This window comes from Eublepharis macularius, chromosome 5, assembly GCF_028583425.1.
Source record: "Eublepharis macularius isolate TG4126 chromosome 5, MPM_Emac_v1.0, whole genome shotgun sequence".
NCBI classification, from domain to species: domain Eukaryota; kingdom Metazoa; phylum Chordata; class Lepidosauria; order Squamata; family Eublepharidae; genus Eublepharis; species Eublepharis macularius.
Window position 1 is genome coordinate 12,756,782 of NC_072794.1, and position 19,976 is coordinate 12,776,757.

Genomic DNA, 19,976 nt, shown 5'->3' on the forward strand with positions numbered 1-19,976 from the left:
CACAGTAGATGGGGTCCCAGCCCCACACCTGACGGATTTGGGGTTAAGCAGGAGAAAATGCAGGCTTATGCACCTAGTCCCAAATCCTTCATGTGTCTCTCTACATGAGACACCTTGGCACGTGTTTGTCAAATGTAGGAGATGCAATGTTAGCAAGGAAGCCTAGTTTAAAAAGACAGAGCGAGTCCAGATCACTCCTCAGAGGATTTGTTAATTTCATCTTTGTCTCCCCAAAGGCTCTGTCAGTTTCATCTCTCCAGGCTAAAACTGTGTGGGACTGCAACCAGAGGGCAGCAAGAAATGGAAATGGGCTGGAGCTGCCTTCTGGAGCTGGGCTTGGACCTGGAGAGGTTATAATGGGCTGAGGTTTCCCTTCTGGCATTTCACAGCCCCTCCACACATCCCCAGTGTATAGCAAAGCCTTTGTCCTGCCTTTTAAACTATCTTTCCAGCTAACATTGCATTTCCCCACACATGTTCTTCATATGTCAGATGTCTCGGTTAGAGAGACTCATCCCCAAAAGCCTGAGGCAGGGCTCATTTCGAGGGGGAATGCACAGGAACGCAGTTCTGACAGTTCCCCAAAGAGGCCACATGTCAGGTGGCCCCACCCACCTGACTCTCAGCCATTTTGGGTCCGTTTCAGCCTGGGTTGGGGCCGAAACGGCCTGGATTGGGCCTCTGATGGGTGGTGGATCACTCTTTTGCTCATCAGCGGCCTGATCCTGACCATTCTGGGCCCCCTTTCAGCCATTTTCAGCCCCTTTTTGCCATTTTGGGCCCCATTTCAGCCCTGAATGGCCAGGATTGGGTCCAAAACAGTCAGAATAGGTGATGTCGAGGGGGTGTGGCACGTGCAAATCAGTTATACTAATGACACACTTCCGGTGATGGCAAGAGGCGTGGCATATGCTAATGAGTTATGCTAATAAGTTCCTCCAGCTCTTTTTCTACGAAAGGACCCCTGGCCTGAGGCATGCTAATGTCTCCATGAGAGTTACAAGCCCCGGAGCTACTGATTATTTTACTAAATTCAAGATACCTCTGTGTACCCGAGTTCTGCAGAGAACCTACCAGGAATGGCACTGAATTTTGTGGTAACAATGTCTTCGTCTGAAAGTTCAACATTATGCTTTCTTCATATTTGGGGGGAAGTGAAACCACCCCCCCAACCATAATAATGTAACTTGATAGAAATACTGGGTTGAATCTCATGTTTCTATCCCACTAGCGACTACACTTGCCTCCGACATCAGGGGCTTCTAAAACTTCCTAGAGCTAAAGAAAAGCTCCACTACTAATAGAATGGATCTTCAGGATTCAAAATACCCCATTAAAATTGACACTGTTTGAAGGGGCAAAAAACCTGAACAAAAACTCACATTTACCAAAGAATATAGGTGTTATGGTAACCGCCCTTCCTGACTACGCATGAGATTTTTTAAAAAACTGTCTATATCTGTATCTATATGCTCATTCCTATGTATTCTCCCCTGCAAAACCCTAAAATAATATATTTGTGTACCGCCCACCTGAACAAGATTTCTGAGCCGCTTCTAATTGTGTTTTTGAAACATGCAAAGCAACAAGACAATGAACACAAACAAAAATGGAGGAGAGAACAGAGGCAAGACAAAAACAAGCAAAATGCTTTTTAAAAAATAACCACAGCAAAAGAGAACAAAGGGGCTGTTCTAAATTAATTTCAACCAAGAAGCCCAACCACCAACAGTTTTACAGGGAGAGCAAGAGAACTAAGGGAATACAGATAACAAGAAAAGTTGGAGGCAGAGATTTGGTGGGTGGTGGAGGGCTATGGGAAGAACATTCCCTAGGCGAGGTGCCACAACAGAGAAGGCCCTGTAGTGACCTCATGGGAATGAAAGAGGACCTACTCTGTACTTTGATGCTTCTTTGCCTCTTCTCTTCCTTGGCCATTTGCACCCTCCCTTCTTCCCCATTCCCTCTGTGTATTTCAGATGAAACACACACTCTCTATATTGATATTGAGTTTTTGGTTACAAATATTCAAGGCAAAATGGGGCGCGGGGGTGGGTGGGTGCAGATCCTGGAGCTCTTGCCTTCATCTTTAACAGAAGGAGTGAAAATTCTTTTTATTTGAAAGTTCTCCCAACGTAAAAAGGTAATGAATGCTATTATTCAGGGGGGGGGGGATGAGTCAGCCTGCAGCAGGCGGAAAAAAAACCAACCAGATCTGAGAGCAGAAGTAACTGGAGAGCAAGATAGCACCCCACTGCCCCATCTATTTCCATCCCTGCAGTTTTGCTAGTAAATTATATTACATATCCATGTTCTGCCTCCAGAAATGGATAAAGCAAGGCAGAAGTAGGATCTGGGTTCAAATCCTGAGAGCTGTGGACACACTCTGTCCCAACCCGACCTTTCAAGTAACTCAAAACCCCTCCTTGCAATGCAAACCCCATCCCCTTTACATCATGCCTTGCCTAGACAACCAAATTTCACTCAATGTTCTATTCCGCCACCCCTCCATAGCATTTACCCACAATGCAATGCAGGATTTGACACTGTCTTGGCTCTCTCCTGGCAATGTAATTCTAGACCACACAATATAACTCCAGACCTGCCCCCCTCCCCGCAAATCTTGATCTTCTGTCAAATCACCTTCACCATAACGGTGCAAAGCAATCACGCAGCTTCCAGACGTTCTCAGAAAGACTTCGTGTCCCTCCCCAATCCAAACACAATTGCAGATATCAGCCCCCTCTCTGCGATGCAAACAGTGTGCCAGATCCCCCCCCCTCCTCGGACATCCAATGACAAACGGCGCCCCCCGCGCAGCGGCCCGGTTCGCCCGGAGCGCAGCACGAGGCACCAACCGCTCCCCTCCCTTCGGAATGCGATGCCGTAGCGGCTTCCACACACAAATGCGCGCCGCAGCAAGGCTAAATGAAGTCCCTGTTCGGGAAGGCGATGCAACTGCAAAAATCACGTCCCCACCCCCACCCCCACCCCCACAACAGACTAACCCAACAGCGCAAAAGAGAAACTGCCCGCAACGTCTTCACAACTCTCACCCCTCCAACCACGCAATGCAAAAGCTACAAGCATCCCCCCTCCCCCATACAACCCCTGTGCACTCCATGGAAAGCCCTACCTAAACTGGGAGGAGGGGTTGCAGCACGAATTGTGATTTCTCCCACACCTGCGCAACACAACGCAATGCCCTTCTCTTCAAACCTAATTTAATGGAATGCAATGACCCTGCTAATTGCTCCCCCGGCAATGCACCGTCAGGTCAAATGAAGCTCCCCCCCCCCTCCGGTGCACTGACCCGAAACAGGCAGCGGGAGGCTGCGCGGCGCGCAACGGTCCAGCCGACGGCGCAGAGCAGACAAAGCAGCGCCTCGCTCCAGGCCAGCCGGGCGTTCTCGGCCCACGTCCGGCGGGTCAGCTCCCAGCCGCAGTCCGTGCAGCCCCGCAGCGCCCCGGCCAGGCTCCGGTAGCTCCGCCGCACCAGCTCCTCGTAGCCCGGCATGGGCTCCGGCGCCTCCATTCTGGCCCCGGCCGGCCGGCTGGCCGCTCACGCCTGGCCGAGGCGGACGCCGCAGCCGCCCATCAGCGCGCGCCGGTCCCGCGCCAGCTGTTTGCCGCTGGAACAGCAGGTTCGCCCTTGCGCAGGCGCGCTGCGGGGAGGCGTGCTGGCCGCCAGGGGGCGCGCCGGGAGCAGAGCGGGCTTGCTCCTGAGGAGGCGCGCGTGGGGATCGTGGCCTTGGGGCAGCGGCATGACCGGTCTCTCGTTTGCACGGGAAGGACCGCAGACCACCTAGCCTTTCCATGGGCTGCGCCTCTGGAGCTTGTATTTTTGGAGCATGGGCCCCAATCCTGGATGGGTGATTTTTACTCAAAACCAGTAAACCTGAGTCCCGCGGGGCTTACTCTTGAGTCAAGGCATGTAGGATCAGGGCCTCAGAGAAGGACACAACCGCCATTCATTTGAACGGGCTTTTACTTTTCAACTCAGGTTGTCTCCTAGCTCAACATTTACTCAGAAGTAAGGCCAGCTGAATTCAGTAAAATTACTCTGACTACAGTTCCAAAGGGCTTTTGCTGGCATCACCTGCTGCAGCCTGAATCGATTCTGCTTTAGTCAAAGATGAGTCCTCCCGATTCAACCAGCTTTACTCCCAAGTAATATTTGAAAATAGAAACTACAGAGCAAATAGCGACCAGGCTTCCTCCTTAGTCCCATTTAATTGTAAGGGACTTCCTCTTTGGTAAGTGCGCACTGGACAGCAGCCTTACTATTTACAGAGACGCCTCACTGCTAAATTCAGGGAACAACTCTGGCCCCGGTCCAGTAAGGCTGCAGAGGGTCACGGGCTTACTGCTCAAGAACTTGGGACTTCCAAAGGAGCAACTCTCTCACGTACAGAGTCTCAAGTGCAAACTGCCCAGCCACTCCGGGCCGCTTGTTCGCTCTCAGCCTAACCTACCCCTCAAGAACGTGGTGAGGATGGAGAGAACGTCACACTCTGAGCTCCCTGGGAAAACGGCCACATCAAAAAGTGACTGCAAGAGTACTGGAGGCTGTGGCGTGTTGGCGTTAAGTCACCTAGAAGACATCAGCACCCCCCTCATGTCTGAATGCACCTTGGGCTGGGTCAGGGTTACATAAACCAGCTGCCACCCAAACCAAGCAAATCCAAGTCTTGTACATTCCCCTAATTCTCCGATTTGTTTTTTCACCCTTTTTGGTATTGATTTACATGTTTCATTCTCTGCTTTTTATCTACTGTCATCCCCACGCTTCACATCACACTTCTGCAGCCTGGAGGACTAGAAACTTTGCTTAGCTTGGAAACAAAAAAGCGGAGATTCCCAGGAAATGGAATGCCCCACCTGCTGTGCTCCCCAAGGGAGATTGCAAGGTAATGCAGGGAAGGAAGCTCCCTCCGCTTTGGGCTGGTCTCTTGCAGCTTCCAGAAAGCGGCCCCTCCCCTTGAACCCAGTAGATTTAAGGGGTGGGGGAAAACGGGAACAAATAACTCTGGGATTTGCAAGCACGCCCCGCCTCACTCCTATTGTTTGGGCCTTTAAAAGTCCATTCATTGGGAGAATGGAGGTGCCAAGATGCACAAACCCCCTTTCCAGGTCTCCCACTGCCCAGCGGACAAAGGGGGCTTTCATGCCCAAGCGGGACCTGCCAAGAACTCTGGGAACTGCTCCCCCCCACCACCTCCAAACAAGCCAAGGCACAGTGACAATAGGACCATTCAGAAAGTGGATACAACAGGCAGCTTCAGCCCTCCCCCAGCCCAATCATACATCTCTGCCCCCACCCCCCGACTCTGGCCAATCTGGTCTTTTAAGCCAAGTTCCCACGCCTTCCCCTCCCATCTCAAACACAATTTTGGATAAGCTGCATGAGACGGAGGGGCAACTGTGTTGGATGAGCTCCCTTCGCATACAAGATCTGATGTAGGTGGGGCAAGACACACACAAACGGGCACCGCTCCACGGCTTTAGTATGTTTTAAGAATGAGGGTGTGCGTGTGAAAAAGGGAAGCCAATCCAGCCCACAAAGCACTTCTGGCTTGCCTTTACGCTGCTCTTCACCAAAGAAGTTGCATGCAACTACGCAGTAGAACAGCAGGATCCCTGATTATCTCTGCAGCTGTGTATATTTATACTCACACACCCAAATACATTAGTCTGTTTGAATCTCACTCATTTCTATTACCTCCTGAAATGTCAGGAGAAACACTCCGCTTGTATTTATGTATCTGATACCTCCAGAGAACTTTAAACAATTACATTTAGTTGCCGTCCAGGAAGAGGGACAGACCTAGTGCGGTAGGCTCTTCCTCGTTGAACAGTTTCCAAGATTCCTTGGGGAGAGGGAATTACTTAAAAATGTTTCCACGGCTCAAGAACCCGAAACTCTGTCGTCCCTAATACACTTGAGCAGCCATGATTCACCCTTTGTGTCTTTTGGTGGCAGGATGCGGAAATCTTTTTCAGAGCACCAGAGCAGTTAGCCGTGTTAATCTGTAGTTGCAAAATAGTAAGGAGTCCAGTAGCACCTTTAAGGCTAACCAACTTTATTGTAGCATAAGCTTTTGAGAGCCACAGCTCTCATTGTCAGATGCAACTTTATTGTAGCATAAGCTTTCGAGAGCCACAGCTCTCTTCGTCAGATGCAACTTTATTGTAGCGTAAGCTTTCGAGAGCCACAGCTCTCTTTGTCAGATGCAACTTTATTGTAGCGTAAGCTTTCGAGAACCACAGCTCTCTTTGTCAGATGCATCTGACGATGCATCTGACAAAGAGACCTGTGGCTCTCGAAAGCTCACGCTACAATAAAGTTGGTTAGTCTTAAAGTTGCTACTGGACTCTTTACTATTTCTCAGAGCAGAAACATATCTGCTAAAGCCACACAGCCCATTCCATTTTTACTCCAGGTAGAACGGAACTATGATTAGCTTTGTGCAGAGAGGAGGAAGAGTTCAGTAAGAGCACCTGGTTGGCAAACAGAAGGGCCCAGGCTCACTCTCCACAGCCCTACCAGCCAAAGGATGTCAGGAAACAGGCCTGGGGACTCTGCAGGCCCCTGCTGCTGCCCATCTCACACCTTCACAACCAGAACCGGCCAGTGTGAGTAACACAAAAAAAGGTTTATTGGGAATGCTGAAAAGACACCATTTGGATGCTTTTATCCTGCACTGCATCTCGAGAACAGGAACTCAAAGCCAGCTGGCCACATCGCCGTCCACAGCAGGGCTCCAATCCACGGTGCAGGGACATGGCTTGCCGCCCCCCCCCCCTTCACGCTGACACTCTTTGCTCTTAAATCCCACTTAGCAGATCCTCACAGTCCGGTTTTCTCCTGTCCCACAAGCCTCACGCTCAAGGGGCGTACTGCAAGGCCAGGCGGTCAAAATCACTCTCCTGTAAACCAAAGGCAAACAAAGGGAAGGTCATTGCTGAGAAATGAATTACACGCAGTCTCTCTCACACATACACAGAGATCACTCTGCATTGGGTGCATCTGAACCAACTGCTCCCCTGAAATTTGCTGATCCTCAGAGAACGGTGCCCGCTGCTTCCCTGCATGAGCCTCTGCTCTGGACTTGGCTGTGCAGGTACTCATGCAGAAACAAAAGGAGTGGGCTCCTGTGACCTGCAGTGAGGATTCCCACTGTTGGAGTAACTCTTCAGGTGGATGAGTTGTGTGGCTTCAGCAGGGCTTTTTTTCTGGGAAAAGAGGTGGTGGAACTTAGTGAGTTGCCAGCACTACTGGCGGGAGGTGGTGCCCCTCAGCTGGAACAAGGGGGGAATTTTTAAACGTTTAAATTGCCCTCGGTGAACATGGTCACATTGCCGTTGGCCCCGCCCCCTGATCTCCGGATAGTTTAGCTTGCCCTCCGCGCCGAGTGGCGCCAAGTGGCGTGGAGGGCTATCTAAACTCCCCTCTGTCTGGAAATCAGGGGGCGGGGCCACCAGCCATGTGACCATTTTTAAGAAAAAAAAGCTTCAGTATTAATTCCAGGGAGGAGGAAGAGAACCTCAACTGCCAGAAACGTGAAGAAGCACTGCTGAGGCCGTAGCCTTTCCCCCATTTTCTGCTCCAGCCCAGCTGCTTCCTGCCAGACAGCAGTTCTAGAGATGGGGAGAAGACAGCAGCACAACTTTTACCTTGGCCTGGTACTCTCTGATGAAGGGGTGCTTCCGGTGGGCATCTTTCAGCTGTGACAGGTAACGGTTAGTAACCTTGGGAGGAAGAAGGAAAAGGGAGGTGGTTAAGAAAAGCTGCACAATGGCAAGTAAAAAATATTAGATCCTTATTTCTTCTTCGCAACCATCCTGCAAGGAAGGTTAGATGTGTGTGACCGAGAAAATGAATTCACAGCTGTGTGTCTTCCAAGTCTGCCACTCTAGTCATTACACAACATGTGCAAGATACAGGAAGGAAGACGGATGACGACTCTAAGAGAAGAAAGTCACATTTTCTTTCCTAAGTGATTCGTATAATCACCAGAGTCCAGTGGCAGAAGGTTTTGTAGGCTATAGTTCATTTTTGCCAGAGGCAGGTGGATCATGGGCCAAGAAAACTTCTGCTACAAGAAACATGCTTGCCTGCAAGGTGCGCTGGTCCATTGTTCCAGAGGAGTTAGCCGAGTTAGTCTGTAGTAGCAAAATCAAAAAGAGTCCAGTAGCACCTTTAAGACTAACCAATTTTATTGTAGCATAAGCTTTCGAGAATCACAGTTCTCTTCGTCAGATGCATGCAGTCTTAAAGGTGCTACTGGACTCTTTTTGATTTTGGTCCATTGTTATTTGCTAATATGCGCCCGCCCCCCAGATGTTCTGTTTAAGCACAAGGCAGAACAGCCCTAGCTAATAAAAATCAATGGTGGGGGGAGATAATATCTCATGACCAATCTCAGTCCCAGCTAGAGCCCAATTGTGACTTGCACGACCTCTGACCCCTTCCACTTGATGCAAGGAAGCTGCACAGACTCAGAATTTGGGAACAGGAACCCAGGATGGGAACGCAAAGACACCCCCCCCCCCAGATGATTGGGGGACAGGCCCCAGTGGGAGAGACCCCCAGCCCAGAACACAAGAATACAGTCCCTTGTCTGCTCAAGCTTTGACACAAATTGTAAGGATGAGGAACCAGAGGGCTGGAGAGAGCTGGAAAACGGGTTGGTTAAAATATCAGAAGTTGGTGGAGTGGGGGAGCACCAAGGGAAGCAACTAAGTGTGGTATGGGGGGGGAGGAGGATTATAAAGGGAGCAAGGGGGTCAATGTACGTTTATCATTCGGACAATTCCTGTTGAATTAGCATCATTGGATTGAAACTTCATTGGGAAAACAGGGAGGGGGGAGGTATAAGTTAAGTCATTTATTTCTACACTGACCTAGACTTTCCCCTACAATTTTCTGCACCATGTGTTGCTCAGGTCACTAAAAGTAGAGGCTTCGCTAAATCCTCCCTTTCAGAAACACTGATACTTACGCTTTGCTTCCCCATTCTTTCCGATCACTGGTTGGTTCCGGATTTCTGCAAGTCAAACCTTTGTAACATTGTCTATTGGATGCCCCATCCTTTTGAGTGTATTGGCTTACTCTGTTTAATCCGCCTTGAGTCCCAGCAAGAAAAGGGAGACTATGTAAATAAATTAAGGGGGGGGAGGCATTTCGGGTCTGAGTGAGGGAAGCGCCGGGCATCTTGGTTGGGCCTGAGCAGGCTTCAGGATTGGCAGAATTCCAGATCTGCTCTGGACAGACCCATTCCGGATCCTTCAGCCCTCCACGCTGGATGGAAATAAGAGCGGGTCCTACAGTGGCTGAACTCTGCTCTTACCGGGGAGGCCCTGCAGGTCGGGGGGCGAAACATCAAAAAACAGGCCAGCACCTTCATCCCCCCCCTCTTCTAAAATGGAAACACGGCTCACCTCAGGGGGCTTTCCCAAGTGCTGTGAGAGGACAACAAAGTTGATCAGAGTCTCGGGGTGACTGCTGTCCTGTACAGAATGAAAAATAAGGGGGGAGGGTCAGTCCTAAATAGAGGAGTCAGCAAAGAACTGGCCTTTAAGAGAGCACAGCCTAGTCAACTAGGCAAGTATTTGGGGCAACCTCCACACCAGTGGTTTTTATTTATTTACCTTATGTATACCCCACCTTTCTCCCCAATGGGGACTCAAAGTGACTTGCACCGGTCTCCTCACCTCCATTTTTATCCTCACAACAACCCTGTGAGGTAGGTTAGGCTGAGCGAGAGTGATTGGCCCAAGGTCACCCAGCGAGCTTCTGTGGCAGAGCAGGGATTCAAACCTGGGTTGCCCAGATCCTAGTCCAACACTCTAACCACTACACAACACAGTCTTCAAACTCAAAAACGGACACTGCCCCATTTTGCTTGCCAGACGGTCTCCACTGTGTTGCAAAAAATTCTGGGTCCTGTTCCAGAGCAGCCGAGCAAGGAGGGAAAGAGCGGAAGAACCCCTTTAACAGCAATGCCATCTTGCCAGGATCCCCCCCCCCTTCCTGCTCAGGACCATATCAAGGTTGGTTGTGCCCAGATGTGAGACTCTTAGCCCAGGCTGTTAGAAAAGCTGCTAGACAAGCCCAGGAGGCCCTAGATGCAATCTGTTGTGCTGCTGCTGATTGCTCTATGTATAGTCTCTCTTCAGGGATGCGCTTCAATAAATGAACACACACACACACAAAATGCTCCCTTTAGCGGCACAATATTGGATGATCTCCCCCAATCCGCCTCTCAGTGGGCCCAGTGCCTTCTGGAACATGGTTCGACAACCAGAGCTTTTGATCTGAGTTCTCATGAACAGCAGATGAGCTGACGCACCTACTTGTAGCACAGTTCGCTTCAGACAACAGACAGGCAAAGAGGCTTGTGTGACCGAATGCCCTTCTACACAAAACACACACCTCTGTGGGCAAAGAACTGGCATAGCAGGAAGGTTCTGGTCTCGCCTTCTCCCTGACATGCTGGCTTTCTATATGCAAGGAGTCTTCAAACACGTGAAATGACACATAGCTTAGCCTCCTTATTAAGCATCGGGAGGAACCAGCATGCTGAGAGATCCACTTGGGCCTAGCCCCAGATAGCAGCAGCAGGCACTTCTACTGCCACCTCTCACGTGTTGCGGTCTGCGGGGGACTGTCGTTCCTGGTCAAACTTGCCTTGTCAAGGGCTTCTTGGAGCACACCTTCCGCATCCTCCCACTTGCCCTGGGCCATATAACAGGCCGCCTGGCCATTCAGTAGCAGGAGGGTGGGGGACCACTTGTCGGCCATCTCCTGGAAGATGTAATAGGCATCCTGCAGCTTCTCACCCCCCTGAAAAAAAAATAAAAGGAATCAGTAAATCAGAAACTAGGTCAAGTACTCACTGCTAATCCACTGGACGCAAGAAAGCCTACTGCAACCTACCAAGACAGTCCCACCCTGGGGCAAACATGAGACCTGGAATACCAGAAGCTCATGGGGTAAGGTGGTTTATAAAATTATGAATGGTTTGGAAACAGTATCCTCACCTGGATAGCCCAGGCCAGCCTGACCTTGTCATATCTCAGACGCTAAGCAGGGTCGGCCTTGGTTAGTAATTGGATGGGAGACCTCCAGCAAAGACCAGGGTTGCAGAGGCAGGATATGGCAAACCACCTCCGTTAGTCTCTTGCCTTGCAAATCCCACTAGGGGTTGCCGTATGTCAGTTATGACTTGACAGCACTCTCCACCACCACCAGAAACAATGGATTGGAAGGTCGTTTTCTCCCTCCACGAGATTAGCACTCAGGGCCCCGCAGCAACAGTGACTGGCAGGTGTCTCAGGGCCCACCATCCTTCACGACAGCATAACCAGCACAGGGAATTGACTGAGCACCAGACACAGCGAGGGGTGCTGCCTTGAGGGGGGCTGAGCTATCGGCAGGTGTTTGGAAATCATGTCATTCTGAAACGTCCCATCTGCTGGGGGCAAGAGTGGGGGAGGGCCACTGTTTTCGTGCCCCAGAGGAGCCCTGCTAGCCAGTGCGGGAAACAGGATGCAGTTGGCCTCATCTGGCCAGCTCAGACAGTCTCATGAGAGCTTAGTATTACCCCAGCACTCTCCCCCTGAACCTCAACTATAGGGCGAGCATCCTTCCAGGTCAGAAAGGCGGCTCTTCGCAGACTCTGCCCGCCTTGCCCCGCAGAATAGGGCAACTGTGCAATACAGCACCCACCATGGCCAAGTTCACCCATGCGGTCGCGAGCTGCGTCAGGGTCGCATCCTCGTCCTGCTCTTGCATCTTCTTCAGCTCCTTCCTGAAGGGGAAACAGCAAGAACTATCTTGATTTTGGGGGGTGGAGGGGACAGGCGGGAGACTGCAGAGCACGTCCCTCATCAAATAAGGAAGGTCTTTTACACACACACAAAATTTCACACAATCAGGGTGACTCCAGATCTAGGGTTTGTTTTCAAAGCCCTCGACCCGCCAGTACCCTCTCCAAATTCTGCCCCTTAAGTTCTGCAGGACGGTCCTTACTGTGAATGAAATTCAAACGTTGGCCTGGCCCGGTGTGGCTCCACCCCCAAGGGTGGCAGTTTCCATGTGCTGAACACCCACGTGGCTCTCCAGAAGAAAGATGGCTCAGAAAGAGAAGGCGGCTCCCCGTTACTGATCCTACCCTGCGACACGGCAGCTGCTTCTGGCCCTCCGCTCCCATGGGTTACAGCCCCAACAGGACCGCCACCGGAGCCAGGGAAGCATCAAAGGAGACACACCTGAGTCTTCCGCGACTTGCATGAGCAACTGACAAGCCAAGGAAGGCTGGCTTGGAAATCTTAACCACTGAATAGCCCTCGTTAAAGTGGGTCAGGCGGAGGGTGCTGAGATAGACCCCAGAGAGCTGCTGCCAGCCGGAAGAGAGAAACTAGACTCGGAAGGCAGCTTCATGTTTTCATATGAGAATCTCTGCCCTCCTTCACTGCACCCCCCCTCCCTTTCAAAAAGAAACAGGACGAGTCACCCCTGCAGAAGGAGAACTTGTTGAGAGCCAAGTTTTTTGACCAGAGTCAAGGTCAGGTCAAAAAAGCAGAGCAATCGGTGGACGGGGCCTCCTTACTGTCAGCTGAAATACTATTATTATTAATTTATAGTCCTCCTTTCTCACTGAGATCCAAGACAGATTACACAGCGCAAGTGAAATACAATATAATCAACAAACTAGGACATTCACTGAGCGAAGTACAGTAATGAACAGCAGTTAGGACATTCAGTGAAGACATATACAATAGGGTAAGGGAGCAGATTTTTTTTTAAAAAAGCATAAAAGCTGTCATGTCTGTGTACAGCCATGCCATAGTTGTTTGTTTTGTTGTGCCACAATATGCTGAAGCTATTCTGATTGATTACTAAACTGATGTGTACTCTCTCTGCTCGTTCATAACCATATTGTAGATGTTACTTGCTTGGGACCCAGAACGGGCCTCCTCCGTTATCTTAGAGAAATATGCGAGTCTCAGCTAACCGTGACCTTGGTGTGTCTAGATGCCAACTTTCACTACTATTCCCAGATGCTGGGAATTCTTTATTGTATACTTCTGCTAGGACCAATGTGTGTTCACTGTGGAGGGGCTTGAGGGATCTACCTGCCAGGGACTGACAAAAGCTGAGTATAGAGATGAAATCATTTTGAAACAAAGCACAACTAAATTTACCTGGCATGTTTAGCAAATGTGGGAACTCCTTAGTATCGGCATCAGTAGACAGTACCCAAAAGTGTAGCGTATAGGCCCCGTCCCTACCAAGGCATCTCTCTGAGCTATTACTTATGACACATCCCTATAATCTGAATAGAAAACCCTCCTGAATAATTCAGTTTTGCATCGTTTGCAGAAAGCCAGGAGAGTGGGAGCTTTCCAGACCTCCTCAGAGAGGCCATTCCACAAGTGGGGGTCTGCCTGAGGAGGTCAGTAGAGCCCCCACTCTCCTGCCCTTCCGTAAATGATGCAAAACTAAATTATTCAAAAGGGCTTTTTACTCTGATAGGAGGGCTGTACTGTAGGCAGGAAGTCTCAAAGAGATGCTTCACTAATGAGTTAGGGAACATAGACTTCACCACTATGTTGCCTTGCGTCCTATTTGTTGCTTTAAGTATGTGCTCCTATGTACTACCTATTGCTTTAAGTATGACCCTACTGGTTAGTTCTATGTTGTCTACTGCCAGCCTAAAATTGCTTATGCTCGGTTTCAGCATCTCTTTGTATTTTTGCTAATGTTAAGTCCTTGTAAACTTGCTGTTACAACCCTTGCTTTCTCGAGGGTAGATTTTGCCTTTTATCTTTCCCTTAACACCCTCTGGGTAGTTTGCTGCCACCAGGAATATTATATTCCAAGATATTTTATTTAAGTTTTCCCTTTAGTAATGTGCCTATGTGTCAGGCTCCTTCGTGGTTCTATGTGGCCCTGAGGATAGGAATGGGATATAGCAATGACAGATACTCCAGGATATAACAAAAACAAAATAAACTTTTATTTTTTCAAGAAGTGTATTGGATTCATAAAAGTAGTTCTCAGTTCTTAAAGTTACTTCATTTAAACTCATTCACACAGATCTCTTCTAAGGCTTCACACACAGTTAGCCTCTTTCTCTGACTCACTATTTCTCACAGACGTGCTTAAAGTTACTCAGGCAGCACACAGCTAGCCTCTCTTTCCCTGACTAAATATTTTTCACAGAACTGCTTAAACTGCTCAGGCAGCACACAGCTTGCCTTCTTTCTCTTGACTGCATGTCCTTTTTCTCCTCTCAGTCTCAAACTGCCTTCACTCCACCCATACTCTCAGTCATCAACCAATCATATCACTCACCCCTCTCTTCACCTATCTCACACCAAGCATTTAAAGACACATGCACACATTTACTTGAAATCATTACACTTGCATTTATTTATTCTATGGCATTGCTTACTGAAATGTCCTTGATAAATAAAAATAATACCAGAGAAAGCACATGTGCGGGTGGCTGTTGATTTTACCCAGCTACGGGGAGGTATCTGCAGAAGGCCCTGTTCAAATGAGCTAAGCTGCCATGGTGGAATATAGGAGGAAAGGTACAGCTAATGAAGGGCTAAGACCATCATGTCAGCCATGGGGCAGAGGGAACTTACCGGGCCAGATCAAGCCGGTCCAATTTCAGTAGGATCTGTATCGTCATAGCCATGCTGCAGGGACAAGAGCAAAGACAGAGTGTAAAGCTCATTCTGTTACGGGATCTTCGGCGCATCCCCCTTCCGTCAATCTCCGCTTTGGTTTATGAAGTCAGCCCACTGCTTCCCAGGCTGACATCTTGAGCTGGTTGTAACTCAAAATATCCTGGAAAGGGACCAGCCTGTCCCCAAAGTCCACTGGCACCTTGGCATTCAAGCAAGAATGTGCCCAGCCCAGAAGGGCATGCTGAGAGGGGTTCTCAGGAACCCTTGAATTCTCTCTTCCCTGGAGACTAGCTGGAGCACCTTCCAGAACTAGCACAAGAATATTCAAACTGGCTTTGAACAAAGCCAGGAACAGACCACAACAAACAGCACATCCCTTCCAAGTGTTTGGGCTGAACAACCCATTAAATCATAATAAACATGTATTTTTAAAAACCCTAACATCCGTCTCTCTTATATGTGGCCTGCAGCAGAGAAAGCAGTCAGTGTAACACAGGGCACACCCTGCTTCCATGGAACGGTCTTCACTACCACCCCGGGGGATAAGTTTAGAGAAAGCAATAATCTCATGAGCGTCACAGCAGAGCGGAGATTTAAACCCAGGCTTCGCCAGCCCTGGCCTGACACTCTCCCCCTGTTGGCTTGCCCTGGGAAGCAGAGCCAGGAACTGCTCACCATTCCAAACTATCTCCCTGGTGCAAGGTCCTTAGCGCTGCATCTGGGTTTTGGTCGTGGAAATACACAGACGCCGCCATCAGCAGGAAAGTTGTGTTGGAGACATCCACGCTCTTGGCCATCTTCTTGTTCAACTCTGCCACGATCGAGTCCCTTTTAAGGAAGCAAGAAGTCTGAGGGTTTTAAAACTGATATACCCAATGCCACTCCCAGGGTTAAAACGTTAGCTTAAGAGAGGCAGCCTAGAGTCCTCCACGACCGGACTCACCTCTCGTTCTCACTGGAAAGGTATTCCGCAAACATCCGCACAGCTTGGAGTTCTGGACACGAACTGGGCTTGATTTCATCTAGCACCACGCCATATTTTCTCTGTCCAAAGAGCAGGGAGGGTTTTTTTAGAAGAAAAGTCCCCTTTTCTACAGATCGTAAAACTGAAATAGGTACGACACTGAATACAGAAAAGACATGATGGCTCTTTCTATTGAAAGTAGTCTGACAACGTTTGTCTGCTGAGACACACAGTTCCAAAACAAGCAAGTTAAAGCTTCAACAGCACCACACAAGCCCAGAAGTAGCTTGGGCCGCTGGTTCTAGATCCGATGCACGAGACTCACCTGGGCAATGTAGGCCCGATACAGGAAAATGTCCCTTTCTACTTCTTTTTCTGGACTGGAGGGCTGAAGAGATAAGAAAGGCCAGTCACTCCTACCGCTGCATGGAGATGTCACAATAAACAGTGGTTTGTCCAGGGTGGATAAAAATCAACGATTTTTTAAAAAAAAAATCAAAAAAATCAGATTTTTAAAATTTAAATCGGATTTTTTAAATTTAAATTGGATTTTTTTTAAATAAAATGCTTTTTGAGGAAAATATATTACCATCTAAAGGTTATTCCATCATGAAATAAAGATTAGTTTTTAATTACGTAGAATAAGGTTGTATATGTTTAATTTTTTGGGTAAATAAATTCCATTAATCCATTCACAATGTCATGCTCTTCCAGAGGTTCTTGTAAGCTTATTGGGCAGTTTCTCTGCGCCTACAAGATATTATCACAGATGCTTGGTTTTGCAGTTCTCAAAACTGAATTTGTGTCAGCTCAGCAGAGATCACATGCCTCTTCTTCACAGCAAAAATGTTATAACATGAACAGAGTTGAGAAAAAGACCTTAATCCTATTGTTCTACAAACCTATGAAGACAGAATCAACCCCTCCAGTGCTAAGTTTCAAGAAGTTCAGTGAATAGAAACAATATTTTTCTGATTGTTTGGAGTGGAATAGGTCTGCACAAGAAGAAACTAAGTGTGAGGAGGGAGGGGCAAGCAGTACAAAATGAAAGTGAAACTTTTTGAGCACAATACTGCACAAGTCTTTGGATCTTTCGTGTGTATGACCTGAGGTTTATCACATTCTTTCCTTGGAGGAAAAAACCTATAATGGCAGCAGGCCATAAAAGAGACCCAGTTTGGGAATACTTTAATGAAGTTCCTTTACCTGTCGGTAAGGCAGGCATCTACTTGCATATTAAAGTTATACCAGCAAGAATTAGTCTTTATGTAGAAAACTATGATTTAAATCAAGCCTTAATGACTAGTGATTTAAATCGTGATTTAAATCAGTTTGATTTAAATCAAATCCACCCTGGGTTTGTCTAAACCAAGGTTTGGATCAGGCATCGGCAAGAAATCCTGGTCAGCTTGTAAAAATCAGAGTATCTGCTTCTTGCCTTTTTTCAACCTCCCAACAGAGGAGACACTTTCTTTCTCCTGCCATCTCTGAGGCAGGGGGACGGTGCTTCTCAACGAAGCCTGGTTTGGGACTTCAAATGTTCATAACCAATGAACATTGCTGTGAATGTGCTTACCATACTGGCCACAAACCCTTATCAAAATCCGGGTGTGGTGCCAATCAACAAAGGCCAGTCTCTTGGACAATGTGCATTCAGATGACCGAACTAGGAGTTGATCAAACCATGGCTGGCAAGTAATTCTGAACACAGCCCACAGAAAGAGAACAGCAACAGAATCTCAGGGCACCTTAAAGATCAGCAACTGTATTATGCCATAAACTTAAACTGACCACTTTTAAGTGGATGTAGTGGAACCTAGCTCACAAACACTTCTGCCATAAAAGAATCTGTTAGTCCTTAAGATGCCAAAAGACTCTTAGCTGCAGCTTAGTGCATCCTGAAAGTTGCCAGGCGGAAGAGACACCACCATGTCCATGGTGCTCTGAAAGATGGCCAACTTTCCCTCTTAATTGGAGAAAGGGCACCCTTAATTTGGGAGAGGTCAACATCTCTTGAATGCAAGAAGAAAACAGGGGGAAAGTGGGTGACAGCACTGAACTGTCCATACAACACTTTGATGCGTGTTGGCGGATTGCAGTGTGATATTTATTTCTAAAACGTGCACCCATCTTGCAGAAGACAATCAAGGAGACAGGAAAAAGCAGTCCCCCTCTTTATAAAACTACCACAGCAATTTCTCCCTGCTCCTCTACCTTCCTGACTGCAGTTGCTCTAAAACAGCGGTCCCCAACCTTTTTGGCACCAGAGACCGTTTTCGTGGAAGACAATTTTTCCACGGACTGGGAAGGGGGGGGATGGGTGGCCGCGCCTCGCCTGGCTGGACCTGCACTTTTCATTAGAAATACCACCTTGCCTGGCCGGCTGATTCCCATCATGCCTCTGGATCTCTCCTCCCGCTCCTAGCCGGCACACGTGCAGTTGCTGCCTTGTGCTGTGGTCGGTGTGGCTGTGGTCGTGTTGTGGTCAGCCGGCCAGGCAAGGTGTTATTTCTAATGAAAAGTGCAGGGCCAGCCAGGCGAGGTGCAGCCACCCCTCCCAAGATGACGACGGCCTACTTCTCCGGCTCCCTGGGGCCAGCTCTGCGCTGGGCCGCCACTCACCTCCTGTTGCTAACAGCTCTACGGGCAAAGGAAACTATATCTCAAATCAAACTCAAAGGGGGGGAGGGGCTCACTAGCGCTGCACTGGATCATAACCACACACGGTTTTTAAGATAGAACATGGTCACTGTAGCAATATTAGAAAGGCCAGACCCTTGCAATCTAGTGGTATATCCAGTCTCCATTTGGAATTATATATTTATTTATCCACATAATGTAAATAAATAAATAAATAATAAATAATATCTAACCGACACTCAAGGTGGATCACACAAAGTAAATAAATGCAATAGGACAAAGAATTACAGAAAATCTAAAAGGCATATGTGGTCTGAACATGACATGTTACGGTATTACTTCAGCAGAAACAGTGCATTTTTCTGGATCAATCTGTTATAAGGCAGCACTAATTCCTTTATGAAAAATACTACCCTCCTGAACAATTCTGTTTGTAAAATGCCAGGAGAGCAAGAGCCTTCTTGATCTCCTCAGAGGGGCCATTCAACAGGGTGGGGCCACAACAAAAAGTACACAATTATGGACAGATGTCAATCTTGTCCTTTTGCAGGGTGGCACCTGTAGAAGGCCCTGATCAGATAAGCGAGCCTGTCATGACAAAGCATAGGGAAGGGAGGCAGTCCTACCCATGAAAGGCTTTGCATGCGATAACCAATCTTTTGAACTGAATTCAGCAATTCCTTCTGTTAAACTACAGCCTTAATCAAAGATCACCGCTTTTCTTCTTTTTTACACTCACACACCAAGCACCACTCCTGACAAACTCTTTCTTTCTCCACAAACCGGAACTGGCAGAGCAGAGGAACACAGAGCAAGATGTGATGGGGGGGGCTGAGCCTCCTCCTCTGCCACAAAGTCACCAGACAGCCCTAGGCAAACTTCCCTGCAGCATGGAGAAATAACACCAGCCTACCTTGTCGGGCTGTTGTTAGGGTTTCAAGAATAGCACACTCCCCGCCTCTAAAAACAGCCGGTGTCAGGATTAACCCCACGACCACAAAAACAGCCTACCTCACAGGGAAGTGCATGAAGCGCTTAAAGGTTCCCTCCAAAGCTTTACAACATCCTGCAACTATGTTTATGGGGATCACCAACAGCACAGAAGAGGGGGCACCCTAAGGGGGCAGAAGGGGGTAGGATCGCCAACGCTGAGTTGGGAAATTCCTGCAGCTTTGCGGAGGTGGGGTTCGGAGAGACAGCTAAGTGCGGTTTGGTACCACACACTCCCCCCTCCAAAGCAGCCATTTCCTCCAGGAGAACTGATGCCTGTAGCCTGGAGATCAGTTACAATTCCGGTAGATCTCCAGGCCCTGCCTGGAGGCTGGCAACTCATACCAGAGGCCTCAGGCACCCATCCAGCCGGGCTCACCTTCACCCGCTGCGCCTCGTTGATGGCCGCCTGCGAGGCGCCGATGTAGAAGTTGTTCCTGACGTCGAAGAGCTCGTCGGCTTCGCCCTGCCCGGCCGCCGCTACCGCCGCCATCTTGGCCCGGACACGTCGGCCCCTCTAGCACAGGGCACGCCGGGAACACAGCCCGACCCCGCCCTTCGCCGCAGCCACCAATCAGGACAGTCTGACGCACCTCTGGCCGCAATGCCTGCTGGGAGATGTAGTTTTTTTAATCTTATTAAAACCGGCCGGCCGCTGCGTACGCAGGACGTT

The 19,976-nt window shown here is 48.8% G+C and overlaps 2 protein-coding genes across 2 annotated transcripts in view; both read right to left on the minus strand.

Moving 5' to 3' along the window:
* The window catches only part of CERS1 (ceramide synthase 1), a 32,231-nt gene extending 28,696 nt beyond the window's left edge, over nucleotides 1-3,535 (minus strand). The window contains exon 1 of the mRNA XM_054981552.1: nucleotides 3,314-3,535. Within this exon, the coding sequence (XP_054837527.1) occupies nucleotides 3,314-3,535 (222 nt within the window). The remainder of the gene's footprint in view (nucleotides 1-3,313) is intronic.
* A 3,104-nt stretch (nucleotides 3,536-6,639) lies between these two features.
* Nucleotides 6,640-19,835, minus strand: COPE (COPI coat complex subunit epsilon). The gene is made up of 10 exons (XM_054981926.1): nucleotides 19,683-19,835; nucleotides 15,999-16,061; nucleotides 15,653-15,753; nucleotides 15,385-15,537; nucleotides 14,665-14,718; nucleotides 11,735-11,816; nucleotides 10,694-10,849; nucleotides 9,445-9,513; nucleotides 7,678-7,752; nucleotides 6,640-6,930 (listed from the first exon to the last, which is right to left on the minus strand). The coding sequence occupies exons 1-10, from the start codon at nucleotides 19,794-19,796 to the stop codon at nucleotides 6,889-6,891; spliced, it is 909 nt and encodes a 302-aa protein (XP_054837901.1). The 5' UTR covers nucleotides 19,797-19,835; the 3' UTR covers nucleotides 6,640-6,888.
* Nucleotides 19,836-19,976: the final 141 nt, after the last annotated feature.

What these genes read in the sequence shown, in the direction of transcription:
- COPE (XM_054981926.1), bottom strand. Translation starts at nt 19,796, where the DNA reads ATGGCGGCGGTAGCGGCGGCCGGGCAGGGCGAAGCCGACGAGCTCTTC. An exon ending in CAGGGAGATAGTTTGGAATG is followed by an intron (nt 14,719 to 15,384) that starts GTGAGCAGTTCC and finishes TTGTCCCTGCAG; the next exon opens with CATGGCTATGACGATACAGA. An exon ending in TCCAAGAAGCCCTTGACAAG is followed by an intron (nt 9,514 to 10,693) that starts GCAAGTTTGACC and finishes CATTCTGTACAG; the next exon opens with GACAGCAGTCACCCCGAGAC.